At 41.4% G+C, this 19,032-nt stretch overlaps 2 protein-coding genes across 7 annotated transcripts; one reads left to right on the top strand and one right to left on the bottom strand.

Annotated features, from left to right (window-relative positions):
- Positions 1–204: 204 nt before the first annotated feature.
- On the bottom strand, positions 205–12,887 carry LOC129826190 (phospholipase A2, minor isoenzyme-like). 6 transcript variants are annotated; one of them, XM_055886626.1, is made up of 9 exons: positions 12,782–12,809; positions 12,227–12,289; positions 11,784–11,913; positions 8,028–8,334; positions 6,376–7,916; positions 3,221–3,310; positions 2,922–3,063; positions 683–810; positions 205–506 (listed from the first exon to the last, which is right to left on the bottom strand). In XM_055886626.1, the coding sequence occupies exons 5-9, from the start codon at positions 6,524–6,526 to the stop codon at positions 382–384; spliced, it is 636 nt and encodes a 211-aa protein (XP_055742601.1). In that variant the 5' UTR covers positions 6,527–7,916; positions 8,028–8,334; positions 11,784–11,913; positions 12,227–12,289; positions 12,782–12,809; the 3' UTR covers positions 205–381. The 6 variants fall into 6 exon arrangements, with proteins under 6 accessions (XP_055742601.1, XP_055742599.1, XP_055742602.1 ...); XM_055886624.1 differs by having other exon boundaries at positions 6,376–8,334; XM_055886627.1 differs by lacking the exon at positions 8,028–8,334 and having other exon boundaries at positions 6,376–6,463.
- A 31-nt stretch (positions 12,888–12,918) lies between these two features.
- LOC129826191 (cytochrome c oxidase subunit 6A, mitochondrial) lies at positions 12,919–18,960 on the top strand. Its single transcript, XM_055886630.1, has 3 exons — positions 12,919–13,094; positions 18,321–18,469; positions 18,654–18,960. The coding sequence occupies exons 1-3, from the start codon at positions 12,992–12,994 to the stop codon at positions 18,741–18,743; spliced, it is 342 nt and encodes a 113-aa protein (XP_055742605.1). The 5' UTR covers positions 12,919–12,991; the 3' UTR covers positions 18,744–18,960.
- Positions 18,961–19,032: the final 72 nt, after the last annotated feature.

The following is a 19,032-nucleotide window of genomic DNA, read 5'->3' as shown; positions in this document are numbered from 1 at the left end:
GGCTGATGCAGAACTTGTTCCAGGATAGTCACGGCCGCCTGGTGAAGTTAGCATAGGCCTTTTTATCTGATGGGACCAGCTACAATTTAGCATTCTGTCACATGCAAGTAAATCAATTTAAATTGGCTGATAAACTGTTTAAATTTAAAATGGTTGCAAGTAGGGCACCTATGCTTTAAATAAAAATGCAGAACTAACAAACACTCAAGAGTGCCATTCAATAATTTAATCAGGTTGTCAGTTTTGTTAGCAAAATAAATTGTTCCAGCAAACATGGCACACATTATGCATGAAACAGGATTCATAAACATTCTGTGAATCTACAGTTGTGTTTACATATTTAGTTTCAGATGTTGGTGCTGCTTCCAGATTTGACTTGGCTCAGGAGAGACAGTGGACTTTGGGGTCCAGGTTCTTGTTCTTAGGGTTGTAGGTCGACTGGGCGAAGCAGTTGGTGGCGACACGATCACACTCACACACTGAGACCTGGCACACGTGGCTGGAGGCTGAGGAGTAAGGACACAGGTTTAGGCTCATGATAAACATTAGTAGCAGACAGAGCTGAAACCTCACCTTCACAACAAAACGTCAGTGCATCTGACAATTTCATAGAGCTTGGACAGATTGTATTGTTTATTGCAAATGTCCACAAATTATTTTGTTTCTAGAGTTCAGTTGTTACCTGAACAGGAGACCTGCCCATTAGTGCAAGAGAATCTATACAGATTGATGTAAGGATAATCAATGACGGGACGGCAATCTGGAAGATGCCTGCTCGCTTGATAGCAGTGGTCGTGGACCTCACAACACCTGAGTTAAAGAGGAAAAAGTAAAGAGTTTGAGATATACACAGGGCTGTTGTGGTGACCATATTACCACCACGAGTCATGAAGGCAGTCAAATTCCACGTGACTGTTTAGTCACGGTAATTACGCTTCTCCAAGCTCTGATGCTGCTGATGGTCGTTAGTAGCCTACTAAACGTGCTAACTGCCTGGTACTCAGCACTCTATTGTCCCTCTAATCACTCTGATATCAAAGCAAATGTATTCGAAAATGAAACATGAGCTCATGTTGCGCAACATTTCAATAGGCTATGGAATTACACGAGAAAACAGAGTAATGGCCTCTACTAAAAAGAGAAGTATCAGCTTTCTATAGGGTAGGCCTACTATATTTATTTTTCAACTTTCCTAATATTAAGCATATTGCTTATCTTTACAACAGGAGTATAGTCTACCTGGCTGGCATGAAAATAAACCACAGGGAAAAGCATCCTCCATTTGCTATTTAAGTACATAGATGACATGTATTTTTTTCCGCTGCCCCCGTCTCGATACAGGTGCAATCTAAATCAATTTTCACATATACTAAATAATATGTAAAGACAAGATATATATAAAAAGTATATATTAAATCAAGAAAAGTCTGATGGTGACAATATTACCGTATCACTTGTGAATTATATATTATCACTTGTGAATGATGCCCAGCATAAGAAACAAAGCCTTTTTTTGAGACTTTTTTGAGTCAGTCGCACACGTCATGTAGCCTAGCCGATATGTTTTAATAAGATTTGTATCACAACTAAAGTGGCCAAATAACTTCTTAAGATTAAGCACATTAATCCACTTTACAAGGGGTGTAGAGCCTAACTGGCATACATAAGCAGCACGTGAGGTTCAAGTTTAGGGAAGATCATTTTCACCATAAAAATGCACCTTTATAATAAAGCATTACATGCATAATTGCATTTGAGGTCACTTTTGATAATGGTATTTTCAGCTAATGGAACATTCATGCTTATAGCCTACCACGATGTGTGCATTGCTGCGTTTATAATGTGAAGAAATAGCCTAATAGTTGATCAATATTTTAAGCTAAATGTTCTGATCTGTTGGGTCAGCCACACTGCGTAAAAAAAGTTGATGGTAGTGGTTGTATTAATTTGGGATCTATCGCATCCCACATCTGTCCCAGTCCCGAGTGGTGCAATGGTCTAAGGCACTGCATCACAGTGCTAGCTGTGCCACTAGAGATTCTGGGGTCGAGTCCAGGCTCTGTTGCAGCCGGGAGACCCATGGGGGGGCACACAATTAGTTAAGGGAGGGTTTGGCCGGCAGGGATGTCCTTGTCCTATCGCGCACTAGCAACTCCTGTGGAGGGCCAGGTGCAGTGCACGCTGACACAGTCACCAGGTGTACGATGTTTCCTCTGACACATTGGTGTGTCTGGCTTCTGAGTTAAGTGGACAGTAGATTGACATATGCTAGTGCTTTTTCTGTTCGTTAGGCCTACACATCTTGTTGGCTGACGAAAAGTAAATGTGGACAGTTCTTCCAATATACACCTCAGAAATTGTAAGGACGCACGCAGTTGCATCCCCGATGTGTTTCTTAACTTGTAGCCTGTACGAAAGACCCGAGTGATGAGCCGTGCAGCACTCAGGCCTGGATTTTTTTTAGGGTGCATTACAGCCACAAAGGGGATTCCACCGTGAAATTCTAGGCATTATCACATTTTTGTCAAATTGTGAAAAATGTGACTCATGTAAAGTCTACAGCCTGCGTAAAAAAACTAATCAGAATGCATGCCTTTCAAGCAACTTCTCTTAAATCATTAGAGGCGCATCATGCAGCTTGTATTAAAAATCAAAACATATAGCCGAACAAATTAAGGTATATTAATAACTCTAAATTAAGCATGTAGATGTTCCAAAGGTCTGCATCAGGGCCTTGTATGCTATGTTTGGAAGCCAAGAGATGCCTAATGTGTTTGTTAATTAACGGTCAATTACTGTGAGACCGACAGTTATTTGCTTGATAATCACTGGCTGACGAAATTGTGACCACCACAGTCGTAATATACACACACAAAAACCTGGTCATGATGTCCAACATAAGTTGAATGAAATTCAGTTACCCATCCAGCGCATCCCTTGGATTTCCAGTCCCCCCCAAGCCACACCAACAGCCGTAGTTATTATACATGAAGGGGTTGACTTCAGGCTGGGCGCACTTGATCATTCTGGCAAATTGCAGCAGTGAACCATGAGCCACGTAGGCTGGCAGAAGAAAGAGATGAAGCAATCAGTCACACTACTGCACATATTCCTGACATTGAGGTTCCATATAACAGAGTTACCGGGCACAGACGTAAATTTAACATTGGTTCAAGGGGGCAAAAATCTTCTAATCATAATTAGAACGTGACAGTCTTACCAGTCAGCAGCAACAGGAGGGCGGTTGGATGCATGACAGAGGAAACAAGAGGATACACCAACTTTACCTCTGATGTTGGATGAAGGGAGGCTAAAGAGAACAAGTGATAAGATGAGGGGTTGTGTCATCTCAGGGTTCAAATACTTTCCTTGGGTGCTAAACTGGTTTACCAAGGATTGCTGCTATCAATAGCCCCATTTATACCTGGTTCTAACATCAGTCCTTTGTCCTGATCATGTCCACGTTCCGATTGTGCCCATATTTTTAGACAGGTGTAGATGATTAGAAGACGCATTGTGATCAGATATTCCTGACCACATCTGGAGGCAGTCAGATATGCATTGTGTCTGGATATCTTAGGCTGCGTTTACACACGCAGCCCAATTCTGATATTTTTCCACTAATTGGTATTTTGACCAATCACATCAAATCTCTTCACATCAGCTCTTTTTCCGAGCCGATTGGTCAAAAAAACAATTAATGTCTGTGTAGACCAGTGTTTTCTAACTCCAGTCCTAGAGTAGCCCCAACAGTACACATTTTAGATGTAGCCGTGGACAAGCACATCGGATTCAACTTGTCATCTAATCATCAACCCCACAAGACATGCCACCAGAGGTCTCTTCACACTCCCCAAATCCAGAGCAGATTTTGGGAGGCGCACAGTACTAAATAGAGCCATGACTATATTCCACATCAGGTAACTGATGCAAGCAGTAGAAACAGATTTTTTTATGAACATAAAAGTCTACCTTATGGAACAGCGGGGACTGTGAAAGGACACACAGGTACAGACACACACATGTACATTGTAATATTGTTGTATGGTGGTATCATACATTTTGTGTTGTAGCTATATAGTGGTGTATTCTTTATATGATGTATTGTTGTCTTTTGTTTTGTGTAAGTGCCTTAATGCGTTTGGACCCCAGGAAGAGTAGTGAGGATGGGATCTCTAATAAATACAAAAAATTGTAACCGTTGAGTTTGTCCGGGGCCACAGCAAAAACGTGTGCTATTGGGTTAATCGAGGACTGGTGTTGGGAAACACTGGTGTAGATGCAAACTTACAAATATAGACTGATGGAAACAGTGAACGTTTTAAACCATTTAAATCATCACCACCTGCCCTCTAAAATCATTGGCAGGTAATGCCATTGACTTATGGCATCAATATGTGTCTTTAAAATAATATCTGTTAAATAACTTACATACAGGGAGGGACCAGGATATCTGGTCACAATGTGGATGGATAAGAGACATGTTTTACTATCATGTGTAGATGTAACAGCTATAGTGTATGTGGGCACAATCAGAATGTGGATCAGATCAGGACAAAGGCTGTGTAGTGTAATCTACTCTAGTACAGGTGTTTCCAACCCTGTTCCTGGAGATTAATTAACCTGGTTCAGCTAATTATTAGAATCAGGTGTGCTAGATTAGGGTTGGTGTGAACCTTCAGGATGGTAGCTCTCAAGGAACAGGGTTGGCGAGCCCTACTCTAGTGTAATATTGCTTTCTTAAAGCAGTCATTGTTAGGGTTAAAATAGCATTTTACTGTATCAAATAAATTACTAATACTCTGGAAGGTAAATTTAGCCTTTCCCCTAACTTTCTTCCAAAGAACACTGTATTCCAGTGTTCTTTGGAAGACAGCTGTGTAAATGACAAAACACATGCTTAAATTCCCACACATTTCCAGTTCATGACTTCAGTCAGCCTTGTACAATGACTTACTGAGTCTCCTGTCTCTATGCATATTACCCTGTCGCTTGAAAAATAGATTGTGATAAAAATGACTTAGACCTGTTAAATAAAACATGTAACCAGTATTGAAATGTGATTCAATGCACCTTTATCACTATACACAGGTCTGTAAGTGTTTATGATAGTGTCTATTTTGTCTATTCCATTTGCACAACAGCATGTGAAATGTATTGTCAATCAATGTTGCTTCCTAAGTGGACAGTTTGATTTCACAGAAGTGTGATTGACTTGGAGTTACATTGTGTTGTTTAAGTGTTCCCTTTATTTTTTTGAGCAGTGTATAATAGGATTGTTACGATAAAGTGATCTCTCCAGATTGACAGGCGACAAAATCACAGCACCAATAGAGAAGGGGTGACACTCCTCCCGCTCCATACTAAGCCAGCTGGGTGACGGACGTGTGTCATCCAGCAAAAACGTAACAGCGCGGAGGTTAGCGGCCCAGTAATAAAATATACAATTTGGGAGAGACAATCCTCCTTCCATTTTGGATTTGTAGAGGTGTTTTCTACCTGTGTGTTTTATAATCCCAGATGAAAGGATTGATAATTTAGTCCAGTTGTTTATGAAAGGATTTAGGTATGAATACTGGGATGTTCTGGTATAGGTAGAGAAGTTGTGGGAGGAAGACCATTTTAATGGCATTAATTCTTCCGAGCAGAGAAATTGGGAGAGTTCTCCAAAATTGTATGTTTGTCTTGAGTGTTTGCATCAGAGAGGGGAAATTCTCTTTAAATAGTAAGGAGTATTGTTTGGTAACTACAGGAATAATTATTTCTAAGTGAGCAAATAAGATGTTTCTGAACACTTATAAATTAGTCCTGATAATAAAGAAAAATCATGAATGATGAGAAAGTTAGAGGCTACAACAAAACATGCTAACCTCTCACCATTACCAATAACAGGGGAGGTTAGCATTTTTGGGGGCGGTATGAACTTACTCATTATCCATAATCACAAAACCAATCTTCTGAACTGAGGGGTGGAGCCTTTAGTTACTTTACCGCAGGCCCTGTAGTAAAGTAGGCAAAAGCGCCATCTCTCAGTGATCACCTAGGTGTGTCTGTGGCCCGGGGGTTAAAAAAAGACTCAGGACTAGACAACATTTCTATGATGTGCGTTAACTCATGTATCTCCTTATTCTGTTATAACTCATCTATTCTGAGGTAATGGAAAGATAAGGGTATATGGGTTAGTATCCACATCAATGATGAGCTCAAGTTAAGTTGTCTATACTTTTAGTAAAGGTACATTTCCATAGATGAGTTGTTACAGGTTGTATTGCCCAGAATGTTCATATCAATGACAAAAATATACATGAATTGACCCTCTGTCAGTTCCACCCCTTTCTGTTCCAATTTGCTCCAATTTGCTCAGACAAGGCACACCTCTTGAAGGCCTCCCTTCACAGGGAATAGGAATGTGCAGGTTGTCAGGGTTCGTTTTGGTCCAGGGGGTAATGCAGGTATCTGGTTCCTGCAGCGGAAAATCACATTGTAATGTTCTTTTGTTTTGCAGGCTTTGTATGGCAGAATTCATCAAGCAGATGGATATGGACGAAACACCAGTAAAAGGGGATGCAAAGGTTGAGGTCCATGTGATTTAAAAAAACTTCACATAATTTCTTTATTTTGTTTATTTAAAAAAACACCTGGGACATAAACCAAAGGCTCTGGGTCTTCCTTCCTTGTGGCGGTCCTCATGAGCCAGTTTCTACATAGCGCTTGATGGTTTTGCGACTGCACTTAACTTTCAAAGTTCTTGAAGTTTTCCATATTGACTGACATTCATGTCTTAAAGTAATGATGGGCTGTTTCTTTGCTTATTTGAGCTGTTCTAGCCATAATATGGACATGGTCTTTTACCAAATAGGGCTGTCTTCTGTATACTCCCCCTACCTTGTCACAACAACTGATTGGCTCAAGCGCATTAAGGAAATAAATTCCACAAATTAACTTAAGGCACACCTGTTTCTTTATTTTAACTGTTCATTGAAATGTATTCCAGGTGACTACCTGAAGAAGCTTTGAGGGATTGCCAAGAGTGTGCAAAGCTGTCAAGGCAAAGGGTGGCTACTAAGAATTTCAATAGAAAATATTGATTTAACACTTTTTTTTTTGGTTACCACATGATTCCATATGTTATTTCATAGTTTGTCGTCGCTGCTATTCTACAAGGTAGGAAAGTCAAAAGAAAAACCCCTGTAGGTGTGTCCAAATGTTTGTTGTGTGTGTACGTACATACGGTTGGAGGCATTAAAACTTGTTTTTCAACCACCACAAATTTCTTGTTAACAAACTATAGTTTTGGCAAGATGTTTAGGACATTTACTTTGTGCATGACAAGTAATTTTTCCAAAAATTGTTAAGACAGATTCACTGTATCACAATTCCAGTGGGTCAGAAGTTTACATACCCTAAGTTGACTGACTTAAACAGCTTGAAAAATTCCAGAAAATGTCATGGCTTTAGAAGCTTCTGATAGGCTAATTTACATCATTTGAGTCAATTGGAGGTATACCTGTGGCTGTATTTCAAGGCCTACCTTTAAACTTAGTGTCTCTTTGCTTGACATGGGAAAATCTAAAGAAATCAGCCAAGACCTCACAAACAAAATGGTAGACCAAGTCTGGTTCAACCTTGGAACAATTTCCAAATGCCTGAAGGTACCACGTTCATCTGTAGAAACAATAGTACCCAAGTATAAACACCATGGGACCACACAGCGGTCCTACCGCTCTGGAAGGAGACGCGTTCTGTCTCCTAGAGATAAATGTACTTGTGTGAAAAGTGCAAATCAATCCCAGAACAACAAAAAGGACCTTGTGAAGATGCTGGAGGAAGCGGGTACAAAAGTATCCATATCCACATAACCTGAAAGGTCGCTCAGCAAGGAAGAAGCCACCATAAAGCCAGACTGCGGTTTGCAACTGCACATGGGGACAAAGATTGTACTTTTGAGAAATATCCTCTGGTCTGATGAAACAAAAATAAAACTGTTTGACCATCGTTATCAAATGTATTTATATAGCCCTTCTTACATATCAAAGTGCTGTACAGAAATCCAGCCTAAAACAGCAAGCACTGCAGGTGTAGAAGCACTGTGGCTGGGAAAAACTCCCTAGAAAAGGCCAAAACCTAGGAAGAAACCTAGAGAGGAACCAGGCTATGAGAGGTGGCCAGTCCTCATCTGGCTGTGCCGGGTCGAGATTAGTGAACAGGTCAGTGAACAGGTCAGGGTTCCATAGCCGCAGGCAGAACAGTTGAAACTGGAGCAGCCAGGTGGACTGGGGACAAGGAGTCATCATGCCAGGTAGTCCTGAGGCATGGTCCTAGCGCTCAGGTCCTCTGAGAGAGAAAGAGAGAGCATACTTAAATTCACACAGGACACCGGATAAGACAGGAAATACTCCAGATATAACAGACTGACCCTAGCCCCCCGACAAACTACTGCAGCATAAATACTGGAGGCTGAGACAGGAGGGGTCAGGAGACACTGTGGCCCCATCTGATGATACCCCCCAGACAGGGCCAAACAGGCAAGATATAACCCACCCACTTTGCCAAAGCACAGCCCCCACACCACTAGAGGGATATCTTCAATCACCAACTTACCAACCTGAGACAAGGCCGAGTACAGCCCACAAAGATCTCCGCCACGGCACAACCCAAGGGGGGGCCCAACCCAGACAGGAAGACCACGTCAGTGACACAACCCACTCAAGTGACACACCCCTCCTAGGGATGGCATGGAAGAGCACCAGTAAGCCAGTGACTCAGCCCCTGTAATAGGGTTAGAGGCAGAGAATCCCAGTGGATAGGGGAACCGGCCAGGCAGAGACAGCAAGGGCGGTTCGTTGCTCCAGTGCCTTTCCGTTCACCTTCACACTCCTGGGCCAGGCTACACTCAATCATAGGACCTACTGAAGAGATGAGTCTTCAATAAAGACTTAAAAGTTGACTGAGTTTGCGTCTCTCACATGGGTAGGCAGACCATTCCATAAAAATGGAGCTCTATAGGAGAAAGCCCTGCCTCCAGCTGTTTGCTTAGAAATTCTAGAGACAATTAGGAGGCTTGTGACCGTAGCGTACGTGTAGGTATGTACGGCAGGACCAAATCGGAAAGATAGGTAGTAGCAAGCCCATGTAATGCTTTGTAGGTTAGCAGTAAAACCTTGAAATCAGCCCTTGCCTTAACAGGAAGCCAGTGTAGGAAAGCTAGCACTGGAGTAATATGATCAAATATTTTGGTTCTAGTCAGGATTCTGGCAGCCGTATTTAGCACTAACTGAAGTTTATTTAGTGCTTTAAAGTAGAGCATTGCAGTAGTCTAACCTAGAAGTAACAAAAGCATGGATTAATTTTTCCGCATAATTTTTGTACAGAAAATGGTCAAAGTTTCTGATTTTTGCAATGTTAAGTAGATGGAAAAAAGCTGTCCTTGAAACAGTCTTGATATGTTCGTCAAAAGAGAGATCAGGGTCCAGAGTAACGCCGAGGTCCTTCAGTTTTATTTGAGACAACTGTACAACCATCAAGATTAATTGTCAGATTCAACAGAAGTACTCTTTGTTTCTTGGGACCTAGAACAAGCATCTCTGTTTTGTCCAAGTTTAAAGGTAGAACGTTTTCAGCCATCCACTTCCTTATGTCTGAAACACAGGCTTCCAAGGAGGGCAATTTTGGGGCTTCACCATGTTTCATTGAAATGTACAGCTGTGTGTCATCCGCATAGCAGTGAAAGTTAACATTATGTTTTCGAATGACATCCCCAAGAGGTAAAATTTATAGTGAAAACAATAGTGGTCCTAAAACAGAACCTTGAGGAACACCGAAATATACAGTTGATTTGTCAGAGGACAAACCATTCAGAGACAAACTGATATCTTTCCGACAGATAAGATCTAAACCAGGCCAGAATTTGTCCGTGTAGACCAATTTGGGTTTCCAATCTCTCCAAAAGAATGTGGTGATCGATGGAATCAAAAGCAGCACTAAGGTCTAGGAGCACGAGGACAGATGCAGAGCCTCGGTCTGACGCCATTAAAAGGTAATTTACCACCTTCACAAGTGCAGTCTCAGTGCTATGATGAGGTCTAAAACCAGACTGAAGCATTTCGTATACATTGTATACATTGCTGCGCAACAGCTTTTCAAAAATTTTGGAGAGGAATGGGAGATTCGATATAGGCCGATAGTTTTTTATATTTTCTGGGTCAAGGTTTGGGTTTTTCAAGAGAGGCTTTATTACTGTCACTTTTAGTGAGTTTGGTACACGTCCATCCGGCGGATAGAGAGCCGTTTATTATGTTCAACATAGGAGGGCCAAGCACAGGAAGCAGCTCTTTCAGTAGTTTAGTTGGAATAGAGTCCAGAATGCAGCTCGAAGGTTTAGAGGCCATGATTATTTTCATCATTGTGTCAAGAGATATAGTACTAAAACACTTGAGTGTCTCCCTTGATCCTAGGTCCTGGCAGAGTTGTGCAGACTCAGGACAACTGAGCTTTGGAGGAATACGCAGATTTAAAGAGGAGTCCGTAATTTGCTTTCTAATGATCATGATCTTTTCCTCAAAGAAGTTCATGAATTTGTTACTGCTGAAGTGAAAGCCATCCTCTCTTGGGGAATGCTGCTTTTTAGTTAGCTTTGCGACAGTATCAAAAATAAATTTCGGATTGTTCTTATTTTCCTCAATTAAGTTGGAAAAATAGGATGATCGAGCAGTAGTGAGGGCTCTTCGATACTGCACGGTACTGTCTTTCCAAGCTAGTCGGAAGACTTCCAGTTTGGTGTGGGGCCATTTCCGTTCCAATTTTCTGGAAGCATGCTTCAGAGCTCGGGTATTTTAAGTAGTCCATTTCTGTGTAGACAATGAAATTAAATGTATTACAAAATACAGTGCTAAAGGGCTTGCCACTGGCCGTACCCTGTGTGCCTAGGCAGTATATGAAGGGAGACCTATGGCAACAACACAAAAATGGTACAAACACTGGTAAGGGCAGATAACATCCAAGGGACAAAATAGGCTGAGACAATGCACATCAGGACAAGAGGGATATCACAACACCACATAATGGGGAAATCTGTTGGCAACAATGAAAAACATTGTAAAAGCAGGCATAAGGGACAAAGTATCACTGGGTAAAAACTAGTTGAATCAACATTGTTTCCACATTTAAACCGTGAAAATCAGTGATGGTGTAGAATCAACATGGAAACCGAACTGGATTTGCAAAAAGCCATCAACGTCAGGGCATTTGGTCTTTTTTTCTCCCACTCAACTTTTAACCTAAATCCAATGACATGGTGAAATGTTTCGTTAGGGTTCACGTTGAATTCACATTGACAACTCAACCAAATGTCAATCAAAACTAGATTTTTAACTGACATCTGTGCCCAGTGTGTAGGCAGCAAGAGAAAATGTCAAAGGCATAACAGACCATGAACCACGTTACATTCATAAGAACTCTTATGCAGCTGCTATCCTACACAGAGAGACAAACACTTAAAAAAATTTTTTTTTTAACTTATGATATATACAGTTATTCCTGACTGCCACTTTTTCCTCTCGGGCCATATCACCAATAATAGCATCTACTGATGCAGACTTGCCCAGCACACCAATTAACTCCTTGTCCCTACATGGCCCTACACTCAACTTCACACAATGTACTAAACCAAAAAAAAGGCGGTATACATAAAAAAATATATATATATATATTTTTTTAAAGCTGTCATTGAGCATAGACATGGATATGAGCACCATGTGGTGACAAAAGTAGTAATAACAACATACCCTCAGGTAGTTGCAGAGGGCTGTGGCTGACATTTTCTCTGGCCCATCAGTACGCTTCTTAATCTCCTTCAAACTGATGATGTACGTCCTTTTTTAACCCATAATGCCCAGAATCCCCATCACTTGAATGCTTTCAAAAGAGAAGTAAAAGTGTTTAAATCCACACAAAAAAAGTATTTAATCCATGCTTTTCTGGTATGTAGCCTACAGCATTAACCTATACTATTCTTAAGGGATAAACACATACCATCTACATTATCTGGAAATTATGGACAACATAGTAGGGACAACACGCCATATGTTTTAGGTATTCAAGGCCCTGCAAGACTAACATCCTGTCCAGGGTTTGTACTTGCACATCAAGCAGCCTCACGCTACAGAAACAGGAGATAGGCTGCCTTTTTTTAATCTAGATAATGTATTGGGTAGAGCCATCTACGTACCAGCACTCCTCTCTGCATCCTCTGCCAGCTGAATCATCTCCTGCTCCTCGGGGCTTATGTTGTCTGCAATTAAAACACGTTCTTGGTCACCAGTAAATCAAGGTTTATTATTATTCCTGGTCTTGGAGATGTTTGAACATGTTGTTCCAGCCCAGCAGTAACACATTAATAATCCAATTAAGGGCTTGATAATTGGTTGATACTAAGCTTGTCAGGCTGTGACAGTCCTGGCATATCATACATAACTAGCAAGTTAGCTGTATGTTCTAGTTAACTAGATAGTTAAAACAGTCATGGTGAATGGGCAAGAGCTACCGTATAGCTCAGCAAGTATTCACAACGCAAACCAGTCTCCTAGGTTCGCCCATGGCTAGTTACCTTGCAGCAAAGTTAGCTAGTTATAGCTAATCTACTGAGTAGTTTTAGCCTTAGTTTACCATTCATTTTACAATTACGTTTTTACATTAATATTTGTGTGTACTTACAATCGCTAATAAATGTAGGAAATGGATATAGCTAAATGTATACAAAGGTGAAATTACTGTAGCTACTTACCAGTTGGCTCCATGTTCATGTTGTGCGGAATAAAATTCTACGCACTGATTGGTTTGACGCAAAAAAATAATGCTGCGCAGTGATTGGCTTGAATGTGACAGCTACCCTGGGTACGCTCTGAATTGAGCGTATACGGTGGAGCCCCATTAGAAGAGCACGTTTGCCCCTACATCACTTCCGTTCATCTGATCGGTCAGAAAGACAGCGAAAATGGTGTCTTTTGGAAGAATTTCGCAAGCTCTCCTACGGTCCTCAATGATCCAGACCCGTCAACTCTCTGCCTCAGCGGCCCATAGTCATGGGGAGCAAACAGGTAAGCCCACACAAACATTTCTCAAATGAAGCGATTTAGTAATGACAAGCCATAAAGTTGTTTGAAGGACATGATAACGTAGTGACCTTGCTAGTTAACTTTAGCTAACGTAACGTTAGCGCGAGACAGCATAACAGCGAATTTTACTAATGTAACTAGCTAAGTTAACGTTAACTACAGGAACTGGGCAAATCAACCACATACACAGGAGTTGTTGGCAATTCAAGTCCCACCTATACTAGCCAGATGGCTAGCAACACTACATGACCTAAAGTATGACACCTGTTCATCGAACATCTCATTCCACCATCATGGGCATTAATATGGAGTTGGTCCCCCCCGTTGCTGCTATAATCGCCTCCACTCTTCTGGGAAGGCTTTCCACTAGATTTTGGAACATTGCTGCCGGGACTTGCTTCCATTCAGCCACAAGCATTAGTGAGGTAGAGCACCGATGTTGGGTGATTAGGCCTGGCTCGCAGTTTGCGTTCCAATTCATCCCAAAGGTGTTTGATGGGGTTGAGTTCAGGGCTCTGTGCAGGCCAGTCAAGTTCTTCCACACTGATTGACAAATTTCTGTATGGACCTCGTTTGTGCACAGGGGAATTGTCATGCTGAAACAGGAAAGGGCCTTCCCCAAACTGTTGCCACTAAGTTGGAAGCACAGAAGCATCTAGAATGTCGTTGTAGTTCCAGTGCAGGGAAATCTTAACGCTAAGGGGCCTAGCCCAAACAATTAAAAACAGCCCCAGAACATTATTCCACATCCAAACTTTACAGTTGGCACTATGCATTGGGGCAGGTAGCGTTCTCCTGCCATCCGCCAAACCCATATTTGTCCATCAGACTGCCAGATGGTGAAGCGTGATTCATCACTCCAGAGAGCAATGGTGGCGAGCTTTACGCCACTCCAGCCTACGCTTGGCATTGTGCATGGAGATCTTAGGCTTGTGTGCGGCTGCTCGGACATGGAAACCCATTTCTTGAAGCTCCAGACGAACAGTTCTTGTTCTGACTTTGCTTCCAGAGGCAGTTTGGAACTCTGTAGGGAGTGTTGCAAACGAGGAGAGATGATTTTTACACGCTTCAGCACTCGGCGTCCCTGTTGTGAGCTTCACAATAACAGCACTTACAGTTGACCGGGGCAGCTCTAGCAGGGCAGAAATTATTTACTAACTTGTTGAAAAGGTGGCATCCTATGACGGTGTCACGTTGAAAGTGACTGAGCTCTTCAGTAAGGCCATTCTACTGCCAATGTTTGTCTATGGAGATTGCATGGCTGTGTCCTCAATTTTTGTAAAAACATTTTTTGTATATATACACCTGTCAGCAATGGGTGTGGCTGAATCAACTAATTTGGGGGGGTGTATACACTACCGTTCAATAGTTTGGGGTCACTTAGAAATGTCCTTGTTTTTGAAAGAAAAAGAATGTCCATTTTAAAATAACATCAAATTGATCAGAAATATAGTGAAGACATTGTTAATGTTCGAAATGACTATTGTAGCTGGAAAATGCTTTTTAAAATGTTTATTTATGGAATATCTACATAGGCATACAGAGGCCCATTATCAGCAACCATCACTCCTGTGTTCCAATGGCACGTTGTTAGCTAATCCAAGTTTATCATTTTAAAAGATGAATTGATCATTAGAAAACCCTTTTTTGCAATTAATGTTAGCACAGCTGAAAACTGTTCTGATTAAAGAAGCAATAAAACTGTCTCTCTTTAGACTAGTTGAGTATCTGGAGTGTCAGCATTTGTGGGTTCAATTACTGCGTGCCCGCACGCAGCTTAGAGGGAACAGTGGTCAGAATGCAATCATGGTTACCTTAAGATTTTTACGCTTGTAGGATGGCCAGCTTTAGGGTTGAGTAAATCAATGGAGGCAAGAGGAAAAAGTGGTCAAAAATCTGGAAAATGTATTCTGAACAAGAATTGAGCCTGACTGGTAGCCTTACTTTCCCATTGAACTTTCTTCTCGAATCCGCAGGACATAAAACAGAGGTAAGATGGATATCGATTTGAGACATGCCATGTAGTATTTTCATATTAATTTGAAATTCCTGTTATTTTTAACGTTTCTCACATTTGAGTATCTCTGTGAAATGTCAACTGAGCACTGAGTGTGTACCAAGCGTTTTATTTTCAATACCTTACATTTTATTTCAGCTCGGCATGCTAATTTAGCTTTTTGCAACCGGCAGAAACAACTTTGAAGACAACGACCATAAAATGTAAAATCCTCAAGTTATGAGAAACATGCACCGTTATGTCAGAGCTCTGTGCTTATGATCGGATGTATTGGGTTATGAAATCGGACTATTTGGATAGTGCATTCGGAAAGTATTCAAACACCTTCCCTTTTTCAAAATGATATGTTACAGCCTTATTCTAAAATTGAGGATTTTTTAAAATTTAAATCACACACACTACCCCATAATGACAAAGTGAAAACAAGTTTAGACATTTTTGGAAATGTATAAATAAAAAACATACCTTATTTACATAAGTATTCAGAACCTTTGCTATGAGACTCAAATTGATCATCCTTGAGATGTTTCTACAATTTTATTGGAATCCACCTGTGGTAAGTTCAATTGATTGGAAATTATTTTGAAAAGGGGCACACCGGGCTATATAAAGTCCCACTGTTGACAGTGCATTTCAGAGCAAAAACCAAGCCATGAGGTCAAAGGAATTAACAGTAGAGCCCTGAGACAGGATTGTGTCGGCACAGATCTGGGGAAGGACACCAAAAAAATGTCTGCAGCATTGAAGGTCCCCAAGATAACAGGCCTCCATCATTCTTAAATGGAAAAACTTTGGAACCACCAAGACTCTCTTCCTAGAGATGGCTGCCTGGCCAAACTGAGCAATCGGGGGAGAAGGCCCTTTGCCAGGGAGGTGACCAAGAACCCGATGGTCGATGACATAGCTCCAGAGTTCCTCTGTGGAGAACCTTCCAGAAGGACAACCATCTCTGCAGCACTCCACCAATCAGGCCTTTATGGTAGTGGCTAGACAGAAGCAACTCCTCAGTAAAAGGCACGTGACAGACCACTTGGAGTTTGCCAAAAGGCACCTAAAGGACTCTCAGACCATGAGAAACAAGATTATCTGGTCTGATGAAACCAAGATTGAACTCTTTGGCCTGAATGCCAAGCGTCACATCAGGAGGAAACCTGGCACCATCCTTACGGTGACGCATGGATACTGCAGATCTGATTGGTTATGGCTCACCAGTCTGTATAGAGTATGGGCCTGAGTCATGCCTTTCAATGCAATAGAATCCTACTCCAATACGCTCTGCATACAAGAAAATCTCTTGCATAGTTAGTTTTTGTTTTGGTATGTTTTAATTGAAAGTGGCTAATATTGCATTAATTCGAAGGGAAACGTTGAGTGTTAAAGGGGAAAACTAGGATGTTGACTGAAGTGCAATCTCGTGCTTCTCTGTGGGCTGATATTTCTGGAACCCAAACCGTCTGCCCGCGTGAGCCATCGTGCGCACATTTATTTTGTCCCCCTACACCAAACGCAATCACGACACGCAGGTTAAAATATCAAAACAAACTCTGAACCAATGACATTAATTTGGGGACAGGTCGAAAAGCATTAAACATGTATGGCAATTTAGCTAGTTAGCTTGTACTTGCTAGCTAATTTGTCCTATTTAGCTAGCTTACTGTTGCTAGCTAATCTGTCCTGGGATATAAACATTGAATTATTTTACCTAAAATGCACAAGGACCTCTACTCCGACAATTAATCCACACATAAAACAGCCAACCGAATCGTTTCTAGTCATCTCTCCTCCTTCCAGGCTTTTTAATCTTTGAATTTAGATGGTGATCCATCTAAACTTTCATAGTATTACCACGGCAACAAAGTTCGTCTTTCAATCACACATGTGGGTATAACCAATGAGGAGATGGCAAGTGGGTGCCTGCTTCTATAAACCAATGAGATGGGAGAGGCAGGACTTTCAGCGCGATCTGCGTCAGAAATAGGAATGACTTCTATTTTAGCACTTGGCGCTCGTTGGCGCAATAATTGAATAACATGGATTTCTACATTTATTTTGCGGACACGTGGTATGGTCAGCATGTATGCATGGCAGTCCCGGGGGAGCTGCGCGCCTGCAAGTTAGAGGGAACATTGCTGTCAGGTACTTAGCGCAGTAGAAGGCCGTGCCTTCTCTTTCAAGAACAAGACGTCCCTACTGCGTATCGACCTGGTACCAACGAACCTGCCGTTTTCTACTTGTAGAATCACAACGCTTGTCAGTGGCGGAGAACTTGACGTTGAGCCAATCGGAGAGCACAAACCTCCACGTGGGGAGCCGAGAGAAGTCACAAGAGAAATTAGAGGGCACATTTCCCAGTGTAATCCACCCCCATTTCATCAGAATTATTCTAACTAAGCAAAACTGCATATAAAAAAAATATATAGGATACTTTTTTGGGGGTTGTGTTCAGTTTGATACTGTGCACATGCTCATTAGCAAGCTAACTTTGCCTGGCTCAGTTTAGTTAGCTAGTCACACACATTTCATATGAAACGATTTGGGTGGTAAGTGCAGCACAATGCTTTACCAATATGGCTACCTAGCAATAAATAATGACGAATAAAGCATTTAATTCACTCCAATTTCCCATACTGCCAGTTTGCTTTCTAGCTTATGTTAGCTAAACGGTTCACGTCGTCATTTAGCACAACATAGCTAGCTAGTTTCTCCACTGACTCAACAGCTAACAGGCAGCTGCTTCATTCAAAAATGAATCCATTGTGATTAAATTATATTGCTAGTTATCTAGTTTTGGCCTTATGGTTAGTATCAACAAGGGCTTACTGAAAATGCTAGCTAGCAACAGCATTCACGCAGCTTGCTAGTTAACTTACATTAGCTACAACAAGCAGGAACGAAGTCAGAGGTTCTTTGGAAATGGCAACTCAACAGTACAAAACCTGCACTTTGGTTGCTTTTGACATTGACACACGCAGAGATTTGAGATACTTTATCTCCATGGTTTGTACTCCTGTGCACACATTAAAAGGAACGTGAAGTTAGATTTGGCATTCCAGTGAGATCAAATAAACATGTATCTGTTACATCAAAATGTGAAAAACTGAATAAAGATCAAATGTATTGCTTAAGTGTATATAAAGCCTTTGCTTCAGTGTTACTCATCAAATTCATTTTGTTCTTTGTTTCTTCTCCAGCCAGAACATGGAAGATCCTCTCCTTTGTAGTTGCCCTTCCGGGGGTTGCTGTGTGCATGTTGAACATGTACCTGAAGATGCAGCAACATGCTGCACACCATGTGGAACCTGAGTTTGTACCTTACAGCCACCTTCGCATTCGCAGCAAGGTCTGATTCAAGTTTAAAAATGTTTTATGGAAAAATACTAAATGCATCCAGTTATTGCAAACCACCTCTGATTCTGTAGTTGGTATTACCGTCTCTAATTTTGCCTAGAGTATTTACACATTTTAATGTGCTCCCTGTTAGTTGAATTTGTCATTATGTTAACTTAACTCTTGTCTCTCACCAGCGTTTCCCATGGGGTGATGGCAACAAGAGCCTGTTCCACAACCCTGAAGTAAATGCCCTCCCTGATGGCTATGAAGGACACGAAGAGTGATCACTCTTCTTCCAGACTACCTCACACACTGGGACCAGAGTCTTCCCTCGATTCTTTACTCTGTTACTAGATCACACTCTTCAAACAGTTTACGCTCCTCTATTCCATTATGTTTAACTATGTGCACTTATCACAAGGGACTCCATGATAGTTAAACTTTTCTGGACCATTTAACACAATGTGTGCTTAAACTTAACTAAAATAAATATTACCGAAATGTGTTTGTCATTATTAACTCATGTACACTATCAGGTGATTTCTTGTCTCTTTCTCTACCAAATAAGTCTGT

The sequence above is a fragment of the Salvelinus fontinalis genome, chromosome 28, assembly GCF_029448725.1.
Source record: "Salvelinus fontinalis isolate EN_2023a chromosome 28, ASM2944872v1, whole genome shotgun sequence".
Classification (NCBI taxonomy): domain Eukaryota; kingdom Metazoa; phylum Chordata; class Actinopteri; order Salmoniformes; family Salmonidae; genus Salvelinus; species Salvelinus fontinalis.
The sequence above is the reverse complement of the archived record's forward strand: the minus strand, read 5'-3'. Positions and strand labels throughout refer to the sequence as shown.